This window comes from Takifugu flavidus, chromosome 3, assembly GCF_003711565.1.
Source record: "Takifugu flavidus isolate HTHZ2018 chromosome 3, ASM371156v2, whole genome shotgun sequence".
Classification (NCBI taxonomy): Eukaryota; Metazoa; Chordata; class Actinopteri; order Tetraodontiformes; family Tetraodontidae; genus Takifugu; species Takifugu flavidus.
In genome coordinates, this window is record NC_079522.1 from 1,290,887 (window position 1) to 1,313,775 (window position 22,889).

The 22,889-nt window shown below is 47.0% G+C and overlaps 2 protein-coding genes and 1 long non-coding RNA gene across 3 annotated transcripts; 2 read left to right on the plus strand and 1 right to left on the minus strand.

Annotated features, from left to right (window-relative positions):
* The first annotated feature begins 2,250 nt into the window (after positions 1-2,250).
* On the plus strand, positions 2,251-13,252 carry polr2a (RNA polymerase II subunit A). The gene is made up of 29 exons (XM_057026148.1): positions 2,251-2,566; positions 3,244-3,376; positions 3,473-3,609; positions 3,705-3,878; positions 3,968-4,249; positions 4,334-4,495; positions 4,579-4,799; positions 4,872-5,004; positions 5,089-5,213; positions 5,314-5,524; positions 5,604-5,813; positions 5,905-6,073; positions 6,176-6,270; positions 6,371-6,574; positions 6,664-6,886; positions 6,980-7,163; positions 7,253-7,424; positions 7,522-7,627; positions 7,747-7,952; positions 8,030-8,293; positions 8,379-8,586; positions 8,664-8,764; positions 8,839-8,943; positions 9,024-9,206; positions 9,291-9,494; positions 9,577-9,763; positions 9,846-9,959; positions 10,048-10,197; positions 10,309-13,252. The coding sequence occupies exons 1-29, from the start codon at positions 2,480-2,482 to the stop codon at positions 11,454-11,456; spliced, it is 5,898 nt and encodes a 1,965-aa protein (XP_056882128.1). The 5' UTR covers positions 2,251-2,479; the 3' UTR covers positions 11,457-13,252.
* On the minus strand, positions 10,094-19,555 carry LOC130522131 (uncharacterized). Its single transcript, XR_008949558.1, has 3 exons — positions 19,350-19,555; positions 13,871-13,952; positions 10,094-10,224 (listed from the first exon to the last, which is right to left on the minus strand). It is a non-coding gene; the product is annotated as an uncharacterized LOC130522131 (long non-coding RNA).
* On the plus strand, positions 13,919-21,340 carry capgb (capping protein (actin filament), gelsolin-like b). The gene is made up of 9 exons (XM_057026175.1): positions 13,919-14,056; positions 18,353-18,546; positions 19,551-19,705; positions 19,813-19,971; positions 20,046-20,195; positions 20,343-20,429; positions 20,511-20,643; positions 20,723-20,814; positions 20,956-21,340. Exons 2-9 carry the CDS (start codon positions 18,354-18,356, stop codon positions 21,019-21,021), a joined length of 1,035 nt encoding a protein of 344 aa, XP_056882155.1. The 5' UTR covers positions 13,919-14,056; position 18,353; the 3' UTR covers positions 21,022-21,340.
* The last annotated feature ends 1,549 nt before the right edge of the window (positions 21,341-22,889 follow it).

Below are 22,889 nucleotides of genomic sequence, written 5' to 3' on the forward strand. Positions count from 1 at the left end.
ACATGCACTGGCCTAACTGTGACTTTAATGGCGTGAAAATGGGTTACTTACAAAAGAAACCAGAGTCCATCATGTTGGTTCATTCTTTATTTACACAACCCAGTGAACAACTGCAACACAGCGTTATTTATCTTGCTTTTACAACCATTACATTGATGATGACTACATTAACTAATGATTAGGCTCTCATGTGTCCCACAACAATACAGCCTTTATTTTAGAGTCGTCTAAAAGACCACGGTTTACTTTTCTGCCTTAAAATCGACAACAGGTAGGTATCCACTCATTATTTGGTATGAATAATAATACAGCAAATACATAAAGTCCAGATGAGATCTTTTCATCACTGTTTGACACAATGACTTAAGAATAAGGCTGCAAGTCTTACATAGACGTTTTCTAGGGGGTAAACGAATCTGACTTGCCTATAAACAAATAAATAAGCAGAACAAAATGGCTTCAACTTCGGCACCGCCATAGACCAAACAGTACCTCCTGAAATATTGACTAGCAAACTTCCCTGTAATTTCGTCAGTTGCTCTGCCACAAATGGACATTAGACACACTCGACTTTAGTGTACAAGTCATTTGGTTTCTAGAACCTTAATTTTGGGGCAAAACGGAGACTAATGGAACCGAGTGCGATGTACCAAAGAGATTTCCGCGGCTCACATTACTGCAGTAATATTCCAGGACTCCATCTTTCTCAACAAGCGGCGTCGCGGCAAATGCCGCCATGTTGAAGCTAATCAGCTCCTTACAGTAGCTACAATAGCACACAATTCCACCGTAGCAGCGCCGCTTTACACTACACGACGATATCAATAAGCAATAAACGCTTCGTTTTATTCACGATATCCAGGTTTTGAAAGCCGAAGAGCTAATTTGGGCATCTAATCCCCGTTAACCGGTGGAATCAAGTCCAAAAATGCTTTAACTCAACTGCTAAGTTGCTTTACCGTATGAAATCACAATTTATCGGTGGAGCACCAGCGCAAAACGTTTGTGTAAAGCGAACAGAAACTACAGTTGTAAAGGAGAAATAATGCTGGAAATCGGGCAGTTAAATACTAGAAGGAAACATGTCAAACAGCCCTGAGTTAAGCTAACATGATAGCCAGCTGTGACGCCAAGAAAGAGAAATAAATGTCCTCTGTTGTAAGTCTCCTATCTGTTGAATGGATTCACTAAAAACGCCGTTTGAATTGTCATCCGGGCAAGGATATAAATCCATATTAACTCAATATAACTAAACGACACCGTCGCGACCCGCTTTTCGTAACGTGGCCTTGAAAAATGTTTAACAATTTAAACAAAGGCATCCGCGATTAACGATGAGTAATAACGGCAAATATGTCGAAAACAACTCATCCAACACGCATTTGTACAAAATGCCGAAACCAGTTCAAACACCGAGCATGCGGCGACAGTTTAGGCTTCCCCGAGACTTTCCTATCGGGTCGACGGAAAATCCAGTCCACTGGCCGGGCATCGGTTGCAGGCGAGTCCGAGGTTCCCAACAAAGTCCCAGAAATCCGAAAAAATATCAGGCGAAAAGTCGAAGAGTCAAAGTATTTCTTAAAGTGCTCGAAAAATTACCAATTATCATTCGTTTCGGTGACAAAATATTATGTATTTTGACAATTTTCCCTGCTTTTATCACGGGTCTGAACAGGCCTCAGCCACTGAGCCACTTTTCTTAGAGCCCGGGATGTTCTACACCGAGACGAACGGGGGAACAGAGAATTTTTTTTATTTTGCTCTGAGGGAAGAAATCAACATCGGCAATTTTCGGAAAATATCGGAAGTGGGTGGGGTTGTTTAAATTATTCAAGAATATATTCAGTTCTTCGCAGCCATTGGAGTTTTCTTTTGTCTAATTCAATAGTAACAAGATAAAGGACCAATCGAGAAGTTCGTCATTGCATATTCACCACAGACATGCAAAACAAGCGTAGCTCCGCCCATGTCCTTTTAATACAGCCAATCACATTGATTTAGGATTATCTCAATCCCCACCCCACGTTTCTATTTGTTAAAAAACACAAAGGCATCCCCTAATTGGCTGTATGTGTGGTAGCGTTGATAAGTCATGTGACTGCCTTAACTGTCCAATAGACATTTTACTACGGCAATCCGTGACCCACCCTCCAACGAGAGAGTCCCTGTTTTTGTGCGTGTGTAACCCCGTAGCCAGTCTTCAGTCTATAAAATAAGCCGTCGAGCGCCTATTCTCTCAGAAGCGCTTAGAGCGCTCCACAGGGTAGACCAGGAAAAGGGAAGGGAGCGGTCGGTAGCCGTTTAATTAAAGATAATCCGGCAGTAACGGTAACCGACATCAAAGGTCCCTGGGATATCGCCTCCGGAGACTTTCCGGTTACCGTTGGCGGCCTGACCAGAGTCTTGGTGACTACTTAACGGCTGTTCCTGTTCACAAAGCGGCGTGCCGAGGAAGGACGCGTCTCTTTGAATAGACAGGATGCACGGACCGCCCTCCGGCGACAGCGCATGCCCATTGCGCACGATCAAGAGAGTTCAGTTCGGCATCATCAGCCCAGATGAACTTGTAGGTGTTCTTTTGGGGAAATTGGGTATTTTGTTGATTGTCGAACAGGTCACACATCACTCTGCCGATTTGCTTAATCGATATTTTATAGTTTCGAATGTGATAAAGACGTTTGCCTTTGTGTCAGAAGCGATTGCTGTTAGCCTAGCCTAGCAAGCTATACAACGCCGGTAGAGCTTGTGCTAGCTAGCATGTAGCTGGAAGTTTGCAAACTTTAAGCACAACATTCTCAGAAAAACATGATGCCACATTAAATAAACCTCCTTGATATTTGTGTCTTACTTATTTAAGGCCCACAAGTGAGTAGATTTTGATTTCTTGCTATTCTTTAAATGTGGACAGATATTTTGATTTTACTTGGCTCTCATTCATTCAGTACCTTAGTTGTGTTTTTCTTCAATAAATTAAAAGGGGATTTAAAATATGTCGTACATGTTTTATTAACCTTAAACACTGCAGACGACGGAAATAATACGTGTTTATGTAAATTAATTGTTTAATTTTTATCAAATGTATACATTAATTCTTAATATGGGCAAGACATTTTTTATGAAGTTTTATTTTATTTTATTTTTTTTTACAAGTTGCTAATGCTATTTTTGGACATGTAAAATTAAGTGTGTGCACTAGTAAAAGTATTTAAATCTTGGCGCGTAATGGTCAAATTGTCTTTTCAGAAACGGATGTCCGTCACAGAAGGGGGAATCAGATACCCCGAAACAACAGAAGGAGGACGTCCGAAGCTCGGTGGCCTCATGGACCCAAGGCAAGGGGTCATAGAAAGAACTGGAAGATGCCAGACATGTGCAGGTACTGGTTCTTGTTGGCATTTCAAGATGAATTGCTGCAGGCATACTTGTGTATCTGCATTCACCTGATGTTATGTCCTAAATTCTGTGTTCTTAGGCAACATGACAGAGTGTCCTGGCCACTTTGGGCACATAGAATTGGCAAAGCCAGTTTTCCATGTTGGCTTTGTGACAAAGATAATGAAGGTCCTCCGCTGTGTCTGTTTCTTTTGCTCTAAACTATTGGTTGATGCGGTACGTCAACAAAGCTCAATGCTAAATATTCAGATATTTGATCAAATATACTTTGTGTTCTCCCTAACTTGCTCTTTTTAAACCACGGGCAACAGAACAATCCAAAAATCAAAGACATCCTGGTAAAATCTAAAGGGCAGCCCAGGAAACGTCTGACGCACGTTTACGAGCTGTGCAAAGGGAAAAATATTTGTGAAGGAGGTGAGGAGATGGACAACAAATTTGGAATGGAGCAGCAAGAGACTGAGGAAGACATCACAAAGGAGAAGGTATTGTTGGGCTGTGTTTTCATATTCCCTGCTATCCATTATGGTACCGCTGAAGCTAGTTTCTAACAAACACAAATTATGTGCCGTAGGGTCACGGTGGTTGCGGGCGCTATCAGCCACGTATCAGACGCTCTGGCTTGGAACTATACGCCGAGTGGAAGCACGTCAACGAGGACTCGCAGGAGAAGAAAATTCTTCTGAGCCCAGAGCGAGTGCACGAGATCTTCAAGCGCATTTCTGATGAAGAGGACATCATTCTAGGCATGGACTCAAAGTTTGCCCGACCAGAATGGATGATTGTAACCGTGCTGCCCGTGCCTCCTCTGGCGGTCAGGCCAGCCGTGGTCATGCAGGGCTCTGCTCGTAACCAGGTAAAGTAACGCAACCTCTAAATCTAACGTTTATTTTGGTGGTACAGCCGATGTTTACGCCTACATTTGCCCTCTGTTTCATAGGATGACTTGACTCACAAGCTTGCCGACATTGTCAAAATCAACAACCAGCTGAGGAGAAATGAGCAGAGTGGAGCCGCAGCTCATGTCATCGCCGAGGATGTCAAACTGCTTCAGTTTCACGTGGCCACCATGGTGGACAATGAACTGCCAGGCCTGCCCAGGGTATTGCGAAACTTTGAGATCATGTTGAAATACAATAGAGAATTAAGTCTTATGTGCTTAAAGACACGTTTTTCTTTTCACAGGCAATGCAAAAGTCTGGACGCCCTTTAAAATCCATAAAACAGCGTCTTAAAGGGAAAGAAGGCAGAGTTCGAGGCAACCTCATGGGTAAGCGTGTGGACTTCTCTGCCCGAACTGTCATCACCCCAGACCCCAACCTGCAAATCGACCAAGTGGGCGTACCGCGATCCATCGCAGCCAACATGACATTTCCAGAAATTGTCACGCCTTTTAATATTGACAGGTACCAAAAACAGACTTACAAAACCAAGCAGACTTGGAACGACATGTCGCCTAAATCTGGTCGTACTTCTAGGCTACAAGAGCTGGTGAGAAGAGGAAACAGCCAGTATCCAGGAGCCAAATACATCATTCGCGACAACGGAGACAGAATCGACCTGCGATTTCACCCTAAACCAAGTGACCTCCACCTGCAGATTGGTTACAAGGCATGTAAACATCTTGGAAGCCTTGTTGACCGCCAAGTTCAGCTTTTGCGTTCAGACTACAACGGATTGTGTTTTTCTCTGTAGGTGGAAAGACACATGTGCGACGGCGACATCGTCATCTTCAACCGACAACCCACGCTACATAAAATGTCCATGATGGGGCACAGGGTCAGAATTCTCCCATGGTCAACATTTCGGCTCAATCTCAGGTACTGACTGAAAGAGGGACACTCTCATACTAAAACGCGCAGCAACTTTTTGTAGAAATGTGCTGTAAATACATTTTCTCTGCCTTTTCCTCCGCTCCAGCGTGACGACCCCGTACAACGCCGACTTTGACGGAGATGAGATGAACCTCCACTTGCCCCAGTCTCTGGAAACGAGGGCAGAGATCCAGGAGCTGGCGATGGTGCCGCGTATGATCGTCACGCCGCAGTCCAACAGGCCCGTCATGGGTATCGTGCAGGACACTCTCACAGCTGTCCGCAAATTCACCAAGAGAGACGTGTTTTTAGACCGAGTAAGAAGTCCGACTGGAGCCCCGAGGAGCTGTTATTTCCCCTCTGAAAGAACCCTAACGTGCTGTTCCTCCAATACAGGGGGAAGTGATGAATCTCCTGATGTTTCTGTCTACGTGGGACGGGAAAATGCCCCAGCCAGCCATCCTCAAGCCGCGCGCACTTTGGACCGGCAAGCAGATCTTCAGCCTTATCATTCCCGGACACATTAACGTGATCCGCACGCACAGCACACACCCCGATGATGAAGACAGCGGTCCCTACAAACACATCTCACCCGGTGACACGAAGGTACAGCATTGTCCCCTTTCTCCTTTTTTCTTCTTAATTTAAAAGGAGTGGCAAACAGTTGCAAATGAAGCAAATTTACCTCTTCATTCAGGTCATTGTGGAGAATGGGGAGTTGATTATGGGCATCTTATGCAAGAAGTCATTGGGGACCTCTGCTGGCTCCCTTGTCCACATCTCCTACCTGGAGATGGGCCATGACATCACCCGACTCTTCTATTCAAACATTCAGACGGTGGTCAACAACTGGTTGCTCATTGAGGGTACGACAAACACACTTTACTGGCGCGCTGCTTAAAAACCTGAGGAAATAATTGAGTTTAGTGTCATGTCAATTTGTGCTACAATTATTTGTTTCCTGCCAGGTCATTCCATTGGTATCGGTGATTCCATCGCTGATGCCAAGACCTACCTCGACATCCAGAATACCATCAAGAAAGCCAAACAGGATGTGATAGAAGTAAGCGGAATGACGGCTCGCCTGTCTTGACTCCAGTCTGAGCTGGTTAACTGCAGTCACGGTGCAGAAGTTACATCGTTGTGGTTGATTTTGCGCACAGGTCATTGAGAAGGCCCACAACAACGAGTTGGAGCCCACTCCTGGTAATACGCTGAGGCAGACCTTTGAGAACCAGGTGAATCGCATCCTCAACGACGCTCGAGACAAAACGGGATCTTCGGCTCAGAAGTCCCTCTCTGAATACAACAACTTCAAGTCCATGGTGGTGGCCGGGTCCAAAGGATCCAAGATCAACATCTCCCAGGTGAGAAAATACAAACTTTTACACTGCAACAGCATATGGAACCCGGATTTGATATTAACCCATTTTCCTTTCACAAACCATTTCTCCAGGTCATTGCTGTGGTGGGACAGCAGAACGTGGAGGGTAAACGAATCCCCTTCGGCTTCAAACACCGCACGCTGCCACATTTCATCAAAGATGACTACGGTCCCGAGAGCAGAGGCTTTGTGGAGAACTCGTATCTGGCCGGCCTGACACCTACAGAGTTCTTCTTCCACGCTATGGGAGGAAGAGAGGGTCTGATCGATACAGCCGTAAAGACAGCTGAGACTGGTACGATTATCTGTAGAGGCGAGAGAAATTTGACCTTGTTTACCACCATAAATGGCTTTTTTTGTCTTTAACTGCGGCGCCCTCTTTCACAAGGTTACATCCAACGTCGTCTGATCAAATCTATGGAGTCGGTAATGGTGAAGTACGATGGCACAGTGCGTAACTCCATCAACCAGGTTGTGCAGCTGCGTTATGGTGAAGATGGCCTGGCTGGAGAAAATGTGGAATTCCAAAATGTGGCAACGCTCAAACCTTCACACAGGGCATTTGAGAAGAAGTAAGTCACTCTTACGTCCACTCAGATTATTTTAAACCTACTGTCAGACGCTTGTTGTCTCAAGTGCTGGTTTTGTCCCCTCTGAACAGGTTTAAGTTTGACTGCACTAACGAGCGAGCACTGAGGCGAACGCTGCAGGAAGACGTCGTAAAGGACGTGATGACAAACGCCCACGTCCAGAGCTCCCTGGAGAGGGAGTTTGAGAAAATGAAGGAGGACAGGGAAATTCTGCGAGCGATTTTCCCCACTGGGGACAGTAAGGTGGGCCTTTACGTTTGTGGATAAACCTCCAGCAAGTTTCCCCCTCCTGCAAATGCAACAGGGGCTTATATATTGCAAACATTGTATTGTCCTGTAGGTGGTGCTGCCGTGTAATTTGGCCAGAATGATCTGGAACGCTCAGAAGATCTTCCGCATCAACACTAGAACCCCTACAGACCTCAGCCCTCTCAGAGTGGTTGAAGGTATCTTCAAAAATGTCTCATTAAATGAAACTTGTAGTTCCTCACCCTTCAAATTGGAAAATCCCATTCGAGTATTTCAACCGTAACCATTAAATTTGAGTGTGCATTTGGTCCTCCAGGTACTCATGAGCTCAGTAAGAAGCTGGTCATCGTGAATGGGGACGACCCGCTGAGCAAACAGGCTCAGCAGAACGCCACTCTGCTCTTCAACATCCACCTGCGCTCCACCCTCTGCTCCAAGCGAATGACAGAAGAGTTCCGCCTGTCCACCGAGGCCTTTGACTGGCTGCTGGGAGAGATCGAGACCAAGTTCAATCAGTCCATTGTGAGTTTAGCATTTGACATTTAGAGCTGTCGGATCTCCCATCGACCCTTTCAACACCGTGTTCCTGTTTTTCCCAGGCTCATCCAGGTGAAATGGTCGGTGCTCTGGCTGCTCAGTCCCTGGGGGAGCCGGCCACCCAGATGACACTGAACACTTTCCACTATGCTGGCGTGTCGGCCAAGAACGTAACGCTGGGCGTGCCTCGTCTGAAGGAGCTGATCAACATCTCCAAGAGGCCCAAAACCCCCTCACTCACTGTTTTCCTGCTGGGTCAGGCCGCGCGTGACGCAGAGAGAGCCAAGGACATCCTCTGTCGACTAGAACACACAACTTTACGAAAGGTAACACGAAAGCTCTGTTTTTTTAAAGCCAAGAAATAATTCTTTTACACGACACTGATGGGGGGGAATCCCCTTTTGTAAACAGGTGACGGCCAACACTGCCATCTACTACGACCCGAACCCCCAGAACACTGTGGTGGAGGAGGATCAGGAGTGGGTCAACGTCTACTATGAGATGCCCGATTTTGACGTCACCCGCATTTCACCGTGGCTTCTGCGCATCGAGCTCGACCGCAAGCACATGACGGATCGCAAACTGACTATGGAGCAGATCGCAGAGAAGATCAATGCAGGTGAGCCACAAGCACGGGGACCCGGCCCCTTTCGGTTTGGTTAAAACCAAAATAACTTTTTTTCCCTACTTCACAAGGTTTCGGAGACGATCTCAACTGCATCTTCAACGATGACAACGCTGAGAAGCTCGTTTTGCGTATCAGAATCATGAACAGTGATGAGAACAAGTTTCAAGAGGTGAGCATTCACTTTAAAAAGCATAACCAAGAGTCGGGTATTGTTTCAATAATAAATCCACTTTTGAATTCCAGGATGAGGAAGTGGTAGACAAAATGGACGACGATGTCTTCTTGAGGTGCATCGAGTCGAACATGCTGACAGACATGACTCTTCAAGGAATTGAGCAGATCAGCAAGGTAACGGAGTGAACACTCCCACACAGGCCTTCATAATGTAAAAGGAGAAGCAACAAGTCAACGGTCACCTTCTTCTCCAGGTGTACATGCACTTGCCCCAAACCGACAACAAGAAAAAAATCATCATCACGGAGGACGGCGAGTTCAAGGCTCTGCAGGAGTGGATCCTTGAGACGGACGGTGTGAGCCTGATGAGGGTTCTCAGTGAGAAGGACGTCGATCCTGTCAGGACCACCTCCAATGATATCGTGGAGATCTTCACGGTAATGGTTAAAAAAAAGAGCTCAAAAGCAGTTCACTTTGATGGGACGACGGGAGATGTTGAGGTGTTGATCGTGTACCATCAGGTGCTGGGAATTGAGGCGGTGCGAAAGGCCCTGGAGAGGGAGTTGTACCACGTCATCTCCTTTGACGGCTCCTACGTCAACTACCGCCACTTGGCGCTGCTTTGCGACACCATGACGTGCCGCGGCCACTTGATGGCCATCACGCGACACGGCATCAATCGTCAGGACACGGGACCGCTCATGAAGTGCTCCTTTGAGGAGACGGTGAGACGGGAGAGACACCGGGAATACTTCCCAAATTGTCCAGAATGGTTTTTCACGTTGATCTTTGCAATTCGTTCTCCAGGTGGATGTGCTGATGGAGGCGTCGTCCCACGGCGAGTGCGACCCCATGAAAGGCGTGTCGGAGAACATTATGCTCGGCCAGCTTGCCCCAGCCGGTACAGGGTGCTTCGATCTGCTGTTGGATGCGGAGAAGTGTAAATACGGCATGGAGATCCCTACAAACATCCCTGGCATCAGCGTGGCCGGATGTAAGCTGGGTCATTTTAGCTTCTTTAACTGTGCAGTGCAACATCGTTGAAGAACTTTGACACGGATGTGTCCTTTTTGCAGCCACTGGCATGTTCTTCGGTTCGGCGCCGAGCCCCATGAGCGGAATGTCACCCGCCATGACACCCTGGAACACGGGAGCTACACCAGCCTACGGTGCCTGGTCCCCCAGTGTTGGTGAGCGCACCCTCAGGTCTTTTGTTCGTTTGCTTTATATTAAAGTTTCAGTTGCTGAGCAGTACCTTTCCCACCCCCCCACCCCCAGGAAGTGGAATGACACCGGGAGCGGCAGGGTTCTCTCCCAGCGCGGCGTCTGATGCAAGCGGCTTCTCTCCGGGTTACTCACCAGCCTGGTCTCCCACGCCTGGCTCTCCTGGGTCTCCAGGCCCGGCCAGCCCCTACATCCCATCTCCAGGTCAGATCATGCAGACGTCTCTCTCATCTGAAAAGCATCACAAACTGATATTAAACAGCGACAGTAACGGTTCGATAAGTTGTGTGTTAAAAGGGTTTTTCTTCCGTGTAGGCGGAGCTATGTCACCCAACTACTCGCCCACCTCACCTGCCTACGAGCCTCGTTCTCCTGGAGGCTACACCCCTCAGAGCCCTGGCTACTCCCCAACATCCCCCTCTTACTCTCCCACTTCTCCCTCCTACTCCCCCACCAGCCCCAACTACAGCCCAACATCTCCTTCCTACTCGCCAACCTCGCCCAGCTATTCTCCCACCTCCCCCTCCTACTCGCCCACGTCTCCGTCTTACTCCCCGACGTCTCCCTCCTACTCCCCCACCTCCCCTTCCTACTCCCCCACCTCCCCCTCTTATTCTCCCACCTCGCCAAGCTACAGCCCCACCTCACCCAGTTACAGCCCAACATCACCCAGCTACTCACCCACCTCACCTTCCTATTCACCCACATCTCCATCTTACTCCCCTACGTCTCCATCTTACTCCCCCACCTCCCCCTCCTACTCTCCAACCTCCCCCTCCTACTCTCCAACCAGTCCAAGCTACAGCCCCACGTCTCCAAACTACACTCCCACCTCACCCAGTTACTCCCCCACTTCCCCCTCGTATTCCCCCACATCTCCCTCTTATTCTCCCACCTCCCCCAACTATACCCCAACCAGCCCCAACTATTCCCCCACCTCTCCTTCATATTCCCCAACCTCTCCCTCCTACTCTCCCTCCAGCCCTCGCTACACCCCGCAGTCGCCCACCTACACACCCAGCTCCCCCTCATACAGCCCCAGTTCTCCTTCTTACTCCCCCACTTCCCCAAAATACACCCCTACTTCACCCTCATACAGTCCAAGCTCCCCGGAGTACACCCCCACCTCTCCAAAGTACTCCCCCACCTCACCGAAGTACTCCCCTACTTCTCCAAAGTACTCGCCAACATCCCCCACCTACTCCCCAACGACTCCAAAGTACAGCCCCACCTCTCCTACCTACTCCCCCACCTCTCCGACCTACACCCCCACCAGCCCCAAGTACTCCCCCACCTCTCCGACTTACTCCCCAACTTCCCCCAAGTATTCGCCCACGTCTCCTACGTACTCGCCGACCAGCCCTAAAGGTTCCACATACAGCCCGACATCACCGGGCTACAGCCCCACCTCCCCGGCCTACAGCCCAGCCATCAGCCCCGACGACAGCGACGAAGAGAACTGACGTGCGTCGGGTGCGAGGGAGCTGACGGGGCCCCCGGAACTGCATATTGAACCACCGGAGGGACAAACCAGTGGGGAGCGGCGGCAGAGGTTTCTGTGACTGTTCTTGAGGGAACCTTTGGTCTTGTGACCACCGGAGCTTCTCCTTCACTACACGAAGTCAAACCTAAAGTGATTTCTTTTTGTCTAGAGGAAACAAAGGCTGCCTTTTGAAACACTTTGCCCCCCCCCCCCTTTTCTTTAAACACACACACAATGTTGGAGGACAACTACAAAACCCAGGACAGGAAGATGTCAGCATACAAAAGGAAATGTTCCTTTTAAAACTCTATAGCGCATCCAGTCCTCAAAATGTTCTATGTATAGTCTTTGAAAGAGAATATTGCCAAAAGCCTTTTTTTTTTTTTTTTTTTCTCGGAGTGGGTTGTATTAATCAAAGTTATAAGCTGGAAGATTTAGACGGCAACAAATTAGGGTAAAGGAAGCTAAGTTGATATGTTTGATAAGAGCTACAGTTATCGTTCCATCACCATGCGCTTTTTCATCCTTTTTGCCCCAAAGACCTGAACAATGTCGGGAAAACACCCACCAGCATCACCTTGTTGTCTTTTGAAAATTTTCTGCATCAAAAGGCAAAAAATCTAGACGATGTTCCTGTGAAAAACCCGAAGATTTATATGAAGAAAAAGCCTGAACTTCAGCCTTTAATTTAGCAGACTGGTATGACGCGGCTGCCGTCATCACTGTTTCTACAGGCAGCACTTCTTCGATACGTTGTAATCGATCATTAGGTCTCATTTTAATTTCCAAAATGATTTCCGGTGTGTTTTGCAAATCTTGCTCTATTTCTGACGGCTGAGTTATCTTGTACGCGGGATTTGGACCGTACCATTTATTTAAGTCAATTACAAAGACGTGTGAATATGAATAGATGAAAATTTTATTTTTCAGCTTTTCTCTCGTATGCTTTTGGTAACTTTGTAAACCTGTTTGCAGGGGGGGGGGTTATATAATGTAGATGAAGGGGGCGGGGGCACGTGAGGTCAGCAGGTCACGGTGTCGCTGTAGTTAATGGTAGATGAGCAAACGCTTTGGCCCCCAGTTCAGTTTTTTTTTCTCCTCCAAGCAGAAATTGCTGGCCCTGGGCGTCTTTATTTAAAGGAAACATTTTACCCACTACATTAGTGTGATCTTTTTGCATCTGGCTGCTTTCTTACACGACTACATTAGGCTGTAAAACAGGAATTAAAGAAAATGCCGAGTTTTCTGTCCCTCTCCCGTTCCACTTCGATGTGGTTTCCAGGTTTATGGAATGAGATGGCTGTTCTCACTCCTCCCTCTTCATCCACAAGTGATTTCTGAAATCAGTGTTTATTCCCCCCCCCCCCCCCCCCCGCCAGTGTATTTACCTGTGACAAATGGAATTGTATTGGTTTGACTGGGAGTCCTGATTGGAAACTGTATCCAGTAAACTGGATTATTCTGGATTAATCTTAAATCTTGGGTTCCTGCACTCAGATCCCCGCATGGACCCAGACGCTGGTTTCTGTCCACAATGTTTGAATCTAACCCTGAGGGAACATCGGGACTCCTCGCTCGGTCGTATGAATGTGCGTATGCGTGAGCACATCATGTGCCTCCGAGGGTGAGACAGGGTTACACGCTGAGGAGGCGCAACATGTTCGGGCATGTTCACTTGAATTTGCCACTGTATATATTAAAAAAAATTGTTTTTCTTGTTCTGTAACTTTGTTCTGTTTTTTGACTTTGAAAAAGCTAATAAAAAGTTTTATTACATGTCACTCTCATTCTTTGAAGAGCATTTAAACTAATCCAGGGTTAAATGAGAAGCATTGGTGCATTAATGTTAGGCTAAAACAATGTAAATTCGCAGGTATTACTAATTTCACAACGTTTACGTTTAGATTTAAAGCAGCTTTTTTCTCTCTGGCCACCAGATGGCGACAAAGTTCTAGCAAAAATATGACTCTTTTTTAAATCCCCAGATTGTAATTAAATAAGCATTAAATACAAATCTTTTAATAACTCAGATGATATACACAGAGAACAGTGATTATTTACCACACTGAGTGACAATTATTGATTTAAATGTAAATCATGTGAACCCAACATACTATAGGTTTATGCTTCAGCATGTCAGGATGTTGAAATCCACATTTTCCGTCACGAGCTGAAACTGTATCCATTGTAAAAAGAGTGCATTTGACGCGGAGACACCTGATATGACTAATTACAATATTTGGGTCGGTTGCTCTGGTGATACTTACCACATCCTGACAGACTGACAGAGTCATTGGGTGCAAATGTGCTGTCAGAGGGTCCAAACCTTGGGTTTAGCATTTGAAACAGCAAACAACTTATATTGTTTTAGCTGATAAAGGAAGAACAACTGACCTGTTGCATCAGACATCAGAATTAAGTGGTCATTTTTGTGGCTGCGGGGGCGGGGGGCTGGGCTTCTACATTCAGGAAGTGTCTGCTGAGAGAGAAAGATTTTTTTGAGACACAAGTTTCTCTGACTCGTTCTCACTCTGCCTCTGCTCAGACTCGTTGTGTCCCACCACCAGCTCCCTCTACAAGGTAAGATTTACACTCAGACTAAATAAAGAGAGACACCAGATGAAAACTGTGCTGAAAAAGTTTCTTCTCAGCGTCTCACACACACACACACACACAACACACACACACACACACACACACACACACACACACAAACGCAACCCTATTGTGTTTTCTTGTAACATTCCATGCCCTGAGGAATCTCACATTGCGAGGGGACATCGGTCGTCTCTTTTCATTCAAACTGGTTGCTAGAATGATAAATAACCACACTGATAGTTTTCCTGAGTCTGCGTCTCTCCCCACAGACATTAATATCTCATTTGCAGCTGTTGCGCAACTTTCCGTAACATCAGGCTGCAGGTTGAGAGCACTTTGATGCTAATTATCGTAACTCTCATCGGCCTCCGTATTGATTTCAGTTTATCTTGCAAACATAACGCACACTGATGCACTCTCAGGTCTCTCCCAGTCAGCTGCTCCGCTATCATATTTCCATCTGCTTATCAATCCCTGAATGGAGGATGGAGCCGCTGACCCCTCTTGGCTAATGGTGACCTTGGTCGCCTCCGTCTGAACCCCCCTGTCCTTACAATAGTGCTGCTTTTCTTGCCACAGAAGTGCTAACCCCTGAGGGCAAACAAGCAAGTTTGGCCGCGTTTATGTGTGTTCATGCTAAGCAAAACATCCAAATCTTTGAGTAAATATTTATGGCCTTCTCTTGGTCAAATGAGGGCGAGGCTGCAGGCGTGAGATTTAACTAGGGCGAACGATTTACCTGTAAATCCATGAGAAGTGTCAATACTTGATGAGACTACCGTATTTTCACGACCGTAAGGCGCACTGTATTAAAAGGCGCAGTCTCAGTTATGGGTGCTATTTCTGTATTTAAAACATACATAAGACGCACCGTATTATTAGGCGCATGCTGAAACATACAGTAAAAAATGACAACGGAAGTAAAACAGCGAGTTTTGACACATTTATTGAACAAAATATTCATTCTTCTGCCACAAAACCATCAAAGTTTTTATCTTCTGTATCTGAATTAAACAGCTGCACTATTTCAATGTCCAACATCCCGAATTCCTCTTCTTCATCATCTGAATCGGACTCACCGACCGGTTCCGCTTCAGCGTTGATGCGTTACAATAGCGTTACAATACATGAAGACGGTATCATAGCCCATGCGTCTACAATCCACCCGCATATGGTGGCATAACCTGCCCGCCGCTGCCTCATAGTCTTTGTGAAGGAGTGTTCGCCTTCCGTCACCCAGCGCTCTGTCCGTTTACGTGGCAGCCGAGAACCACGGTGAATGACGACTTCTCGTGCCCCGTTGTGCGTATCGCCACCGTGCCGGTCCCTTTTTCTCCACTTTGTGGGTCAAAGGGATGTTAAAAGTCAGAGGGATCTCATCCATGTTGGTGATGTGGCTGGGCGTGGTCATCTTGTCGCGGCAGTAGGTGCGGAAGATGGCCGCCCTCTCCTGGTTAGGGTTAGGGTTAGGGAAGATGGCCGCCCTCTCCTGGTAATAGGGTCAGGGTTAGGGAAGATGGCCACCCTCTCCTGGTAATAGGGTTAGGGTTAGGGAAGATGGCCACCCTCTCTGGTTAGGGTTAGGGTTAGGGTTAGGGAAGATGGCCACCCTCTCCTGGTAATAGGGTCAGGGTTAGGGAAGATGGCCACCCTCTCCTGGTAATAGGGTTAGGGTTAGGGAAGATGGCCGCCCTCTCCTGGTTAGGGTTAGGGTTAGGGAAGATGGCCGCCCTCTCGTGGTTAGGGTTAGGGAAGATGGCCACCCTCTCGTGGTTAGGGTTAGGGAAGATGGCCACCCTCTCGTGGTTAGGGTTAGGGAAGATGGCCACCCTCTCCTGGTTAGGGTTAGGGAAGATGGCCACCCTCTCGTGGTTAGGGTTAGGGAAGATGGCCACCCTCTCGTGGTTAGGGTTAGGGAAGATGGCCACCCTCTCCTGGTTAGGGTTAGGGAAGATGGCCACCCTCTCCTGGTAATAGGGTTAGGGTTAGGGAAGATGGCCGCCCTCTCCTGGTTAGGGTTAGGGTTAGGGAAGATGGCCACCCTCTCCTGGTAATAGGGTTAGGGTTAGGGAAGATGGCCGCCCTCTCCTGGTTAGGGTTAGGGTTAGGGAAGATGGCCGCCCTCTCCTGGTTAGGGTTAGGGTTAGGGAAGATGGCCGCCCTCTCCTGGTAATCCGCGGGCAGCCGCTGCACAACAGTTGTCCTCGCGCATATGGAGAGATGCCGCCTCCTCATAAAGCGAAAACACTGATTGTTCGATCGCCATTTTCAGCCACATATTCGCTGTCCTGCAGTTTAAAGTAAGCCTCATTCATACGCATCTCGCTTGACCGCCGCCATTTTAGGGGATCCTTACGCGTAGGTGTGCCACTAATCGATTGGCGGTGCGTTTACCGTAGTTCACCCACCAAAGGCGCACAGCAGATTTTGGAACTCAGTCCACACACAAGGCGCTCCATATTATAAGGCGCACCGTCGATTTTTGAGAAAATCTCAGCGTTTTAGGTGTGCCTTGTAGTCGTGAAAATACGGTATTTGGTTTAAGAATAACAATTGTACCACCATTATTGGTTTATCCAAAATATGACAGAAAACTAGAGCAGCCAGCACAGAGGGAGCGGCAGAGGCAGGGGGATGTGACAACACTCCCAAGAACTTTGTCCACCTCAGTGGGCTGATTGCAAAAACCAAAAGAGAACCATCAACAATCAATGAAGCCCCACAAGCTCATTTCAACGCTAATCACGTGCTAATCAGGGGTTCTGATTCTGCCTGGCTCGGTATTGATTCGCAGCTACAGTTTACCATCAGATTAGGGATCAATTTAGCTTCTTTAGCTTTAGCCTGAACCCGACTCTACTCCCCCCGCCCGCCAACATGGCGCCCTGTCCGCAGGCCACAGGTAGGCTTTCATCGGGCCAGCTCCAGTTACCCGCCACATATAAGCCAGGTGATCCCAAACACTCCCCCTCCTCGTCAGATCTCTCCGACCCTTCCGAGCTCTCACACACTCACACTCCGGTGGACACGCAGAATGGAGCTGGGCACGGACAGCATGCCGGGGGTCCCAGAGGAGATCATGCAGTTAAGTGGATCAGAATTATTTCTCTTAGACTCTTCATTGGAGGCGTCGGAGCGCCGTAACTTTAACCCCTGCATCAGCAGCTTTGGGAGGCCTGCCTGTCTCCTTATTTCCCCCATCACTCCTTCACCTTCTGCACATGAATTAGCACCAGTTGTTGTTTAAAGGGCTGAATTTCAGGAGGGGGGAGTTAGACAGCAGAGCTGCAGACATCCTGTTTGCTTGGTCGTGTTGATGTCAGATTTCCTGATAAACAATCCTTTTAGGGGTGTTTTTGAGATATAATGAAGCTGTAATCGCAGCCGTACAGCCGCACAGCTTCGATAAGCTGCCAAAAGTTGGTGTGTTGTCACCCCGGAAATGACTTCTGAGGTTTAAGAAACCTGATGATGCTGCATATTTTCAGTCCTTTTCATCTCTTTTATTTAGCATCAAGAAAGTAACATAATTAGCTTTCATGTAATGATACTGTTAATTCCAAACGGAATTAATTACTTTCCTTCTCTGCATCTTTCTAATTTACAGACCATTAAAGTCAGAAATGTGAATGACGGCGGCTCATTTTAACCTCTTCCGCATCTCTAAACTACACTCATGAGGCGTTAGCCGGGTGTTACGTTGCGTAACAATGCCCCCGGTCATTAGGCAGCAACATTATACTTCATCTTGTGTCAAGACTAAGTGTAAGTGCTCCCTTGACATCCACGACATCCTCCGGCGTTTGTGGTTTGGCCACTTCTTGACATTTCCCTCAGCGCTGCTGCACCCAGCCTTCCCGCCCACTTATGTCTCCATTAATAAGACCATCAAGAAGACTGGAAGTGTCCCAACAGCACCTGGTGGGGGCTTGACTGAGCCCCAACCTGAAGGCCCACGAGCACCAGAAGCCTGCTTACGCACACATTTACATGAGTAAACAACATCAAGACTTGCAAATGCGATGCAATGATTTGACATGGAAATGGGACTTAGGAGGGATGCTTATATTTGCCCAACATATAAATAGGCCCAGTGTGCTGATGAAGATAGTGGTTTATGAGTCAAGAGTCACACCAGCTTCACATCCTCTCTTACATGGTGTCACCGAATCCTGCACGGAACCTGACATATTCATACTTCCTGTTTCAACCTGCGTGTTCCCCTTATCTGTTTTTTTACATTTTTTTAAAGCCCTTCCCTTTCTCTTTGTCCGACAGCATGCTCCCCTTAAAGGCAGCGCCGGGCCAGTTCGGACCCATGGTCCGCTCCCTGGGTCTCCAAGTGTGGAGGGTGGAGAAGATGAAGGCGGTGCCGCTGGATCAGACCGAGGTGGGCTCCTTTTATAACGGGGACTCGTACCTGGTGCTGGACAACCGTGGAGAGATGGGAGCTGACATCCACATGTGGATAGGTGAGAGTCGGGAAAATGTTTTTACGACTTCCGGTGGAAAATCAAAGGTTCGGATAAAGTCGAAGTGGCGGCCCCGATCCTGCACGAGTGGGATCGCAGCACATCGCTCAGATACGCATCAGAAGTTTCTGTTTGACTCCTGCCAGAGTGCTAACAGTTGTCCGCCGCTCACGCTGCTACACGCCCACCGCTGGCCCCGCGCCGCAAGCGAGAGGCTAATAATCGACCCATCACCGATGACACACGAGACACGGCGCTGACCTGCAGCGCCATTGTGCGGAGAGAGAGGTTAGACGGAGGGATGATGGAGGGGACGGACGGTTTTAGAACCAAGGCTGTTAAAAATTCAGGAGGGCCGTTACGGCCGTCAAGCGCGGCCGTTGTTTTCCAGCGTGTATCCAGTGCTTAGGTAACACTAAGCTGGTTGTCACAGTTCGGAGCTGCCTCTCAGTGTGTCTTTACCTCCCTCCACCTCCCCTTGTTTACTCATTACTCTTCTGCTCCTTATATTGACACAGTAACCTTTTCTAGCCTCATCTATTATTTGTCTCCCTCTTTTGAGCGACCGGCTCCTTTTTAATGTTTTGACCTCGCCGCCGCTGCAGAGTGTCCCAACAGAAGCCTTTTTAATGACACGCGAGGCCGAGCAAGTCCCAGCAGGTATTTAAAACCTTGCAAAAAGGCTGTTTGCATTTGGAGTGAAGAATGAAGACACCTGAGATGCACACTCACGCGTATGAGGATTGTTGAAGGAATGCATGGCATCCCTTCAGTGCTGCAATTATTACAAAAGTGTTACTCACCGAATGTCCGCACGTCCATCCAGCAGGATCCTACCCACAATCCTCTGCACAACGCAGGTGTGAACGTGAAAAAGACAATGGTGAAAATGTATTAGTTCCCAACAAGGAAAGCACAGAGAGGAAAAGAGAACAGTCAGCCACTGAACAAGTTGTTGCGTCCAACGTTCGCATAAACACTCCACGGCTTTTGCTTTGTCGCAGGAGAGAAGTCAACCGGGGACGAGCAGATGGCCTGTGCCATGCTGGCCATCCAACTGGACAACTTCCTGGGCGGTGAACCCATCCAGCACAGGCACGTTCAGGGCTACGAAACCCCAGAGTTCATGACACTCTTCCCCAGAGGGGTTAGCTACAAGGTGAGGGGCTAGAATTTCATCGCTTGCTTTTACTTGTTCTGAAAAGAAGACAACATTTTTTTAAAGCCTGGAAGAGTTTTTTGATGCAGTTCCTGATTGTCCCACAGGAGGGCGGTGTTGAGTCGGCATTCAGGAGGTCTCAGACCTCCGGCACGGTGCACAGGTTGTATCAGATCAAAGGGAAGCGCAACATCCGTGCCAAGGAGGTGGCGTTGACCTGGAGCAGCTTCAACAAGGGCGACTGCTTCATCCTCGACCTCGGGGAGGTGAGGTCTCACACCGGAAACACCCAAATTGGAAGGTGCACAGTTTGACCCCCCCACCCCCCTTTGTCCCACAGACCATTGTGTCCTGGAGCGGGTCAAAGGCCAACATCTTTGAGAAGCAGAAAGTGCGCGAGATCGCCTCGCTGATTCGCGACACGGAAAGACACGGCAAGGCCCGCATCATTGACATCAGCGAGGGGGAGGAGCCAGAGGAAATGCTCAAGGTAGAGACAAACAATGCTGAACACGGCCTGGAGTCAAATTCTGTCACGTCTGGTTCAAGATTGAGGTGCTAGCAACAGATGGAAATGCACGCGACATCTTTTCATTTGTAGTTTTTCCATCCACCATGTTGTTTTTTCTGACGGTAGGTCCTGGGACAGATGCCAGAGCTTCCAGAGAGCATGCCGGAGGATGACAGCATAGCTGACGTCTCCAACTCAGCTTCCCTATATAAGGTATATCCTTCATATGTTCTACAGGCTTACATTTTCCACATTAATCACTCAATAACATACCTGTAATCCTGGACCGTGCAGGTGTCTGATGCCACTGGTTCCATGACAATAACCAAGATCTCAGACAAGAGCCCATTTGGGAAGGACCTGCTGGTCCGCGACGACTGCTTCATCCTGGACAACGGCGCCAATGGAAAGATCTTTGTCTGGAAAGGTGGATCCTGTTTTAAAATGCATAATCAATTACAAGAGAACTAGCACCACGCTAAGCCCCGATGTCGTCCGCTATCCAGGAAAGGGCGCTAATGCGGAGGAGAAGCAGGAGTCTCTACAGATGGCCGATAACTTCATCGACCAAATGAAGTACCCCAGGATGAAAACTCAGGCGAGTAGATGGATCTCAGGCCTGGGTTCTTGCAGCATCACCAGACGGTCATGGTTTTATAAGGCCGTTTATAGGTGGCGCATGGATTATAGCCCAATTCCTACAGCGAGCAGTAAAAGTTGATGTGCTTCGGTGTTGCAGGTGGAGATTCTGCCCCAAGGGAAAGAAACCATCATCTTCAAGCAGTTCTTCAAGAACTGGAACTAAACATTGTTGTCATTTGTGATTTCCAGCACCATCACTAGACACACTAGACATTGTATATTTGGATAGTAGTTCTGTGCTTGGGGGGCTCATTTTAGATGGAAAAATACGTGATGCCACTTTTTTTTAACAGGTTTCTTCTGCTGAGATTAAATATTAAAGCAAATTCTTTTTTTAGACCGAAAATAAACCTGAACATGCAGCTTCTGTAAGAAATAGAGTTTTTTTTAAGCTTTGCAATGGATCCAAAAATGACAGCAAACTGAGACACGTGTCTAATTAACAGTGGAATAATAAAACAGAAATGTTCTAAAAGCTTAAATTGACCATATTTAACGTCATACCTGATGAACTTTACAGTAGATTTCCAATTAACGCCAGGATGTTTGGGTGAAGTTATCTTCGATACGAGTGTTTACATCTCCAGGAAGGGAGCGAAGAGCTTTGTCACCGAACCGTAAATAGTGGTTTTTGAATTATATTTTCACACATTCGACATTGAAATGAGTTGCTCTGCTTACAGTAACGCTGTACTCCTAATTCTGGTCGTTAAAAGCCCAATTATAGGTGTTTAAAGGCCATTTTGAAATGTCCGCGGAGTAACACAGAAAGCTTGAAGTGAAACTTCGGCCACAACGCGTAGTAATTAGCCGTGGCTGGCTAATAGCTGTTTAGCTAGCCTACGTAGCAAAATTATGATTATTTTGTAAATACAACAAACACTTAACTTGCGGATTTCTTTGAAAATATATCATTTTTGTTGCCTTTAAAATGTTTTGTTTTGTAAGGTGATATTTGGAAGGCTGTTTATTTCCACACCATGACGTCAGTCCCACTAAGGTCGCGAGACGGCAAACTTCCTGACTATTAGAAAACCACAATAATAGAATTTATCATTTTTCAAATTGAATCAGTCCAATCAGACTAAATTTCTACGATTGAACTTTACACAAGCGCTTTTGCACAACTGCTGGTTTCCTTTCTATGATATATGTGAAACCCAGACAAACCAAATATATAAATTTCTGTCAGAAATAACAAAAACATTTTTAAAATCATAATCTGCAAACCAGGAAGGTTGAAAAATCTCCAGCATAGCATTTAAAATATTCCAAAAGAGAAGAAATATTAGCATCTGTACAGTTTTCTCCACCAGCAGAGCTGCACCATCACTCAGACTATGTCAGTATATGTTTATTTTATGTAAAACAACGCCTGTTCCATGTGATCTAAAATCATTGATTCTTTTATAAGTCATTATTTTTGTAATGATTATTGTAATTATTAGGAGCATCTGCAGAGCATAAATCACTGGAAAGAACAGGTGGGTTGCATCTGCAAGGTAGAAAGGCAAAATAACCAGGTGAGGTGTATTTACTGGTTCCTGATCTTTTGACTCTCAAAAGTGGAAAACTTACCCACAGGAGATCTATTTACCTCTAATAGGACTTGTAAATAAGCTGAGATGAGAGTATGTAAACAAGGCATGTCTTGCTGGCCTAGACACCAGAATGCCTGACACGGGCACCATTTTTGCTCGACGTACAGAAACGTCTCCAAAACAACTGCCAAGGTGTGCAGTGTTCAGACGATGCCACAATCACCAAAGTTCTCCCACCACACAATGTGAATCCAGAGCGCTGAAGAATTTAATGGCCCAAAAAGGTCTCGGATTAAAGCTTTAAGCTAAAACTGTAGCATCACTTCTGCATGGATTTTGGCAATGCCACACAAATATAAAGAATAATGTAAGTAATTATAGATTGAAAATCCCTGAATCCGTTTGTTTACACTCGTCAATACTACTGCGCAGTATTGTGACATTAGATTTAGTAGATTAATCTTTTTGACCTTGGTGGCCTCCGTCATAT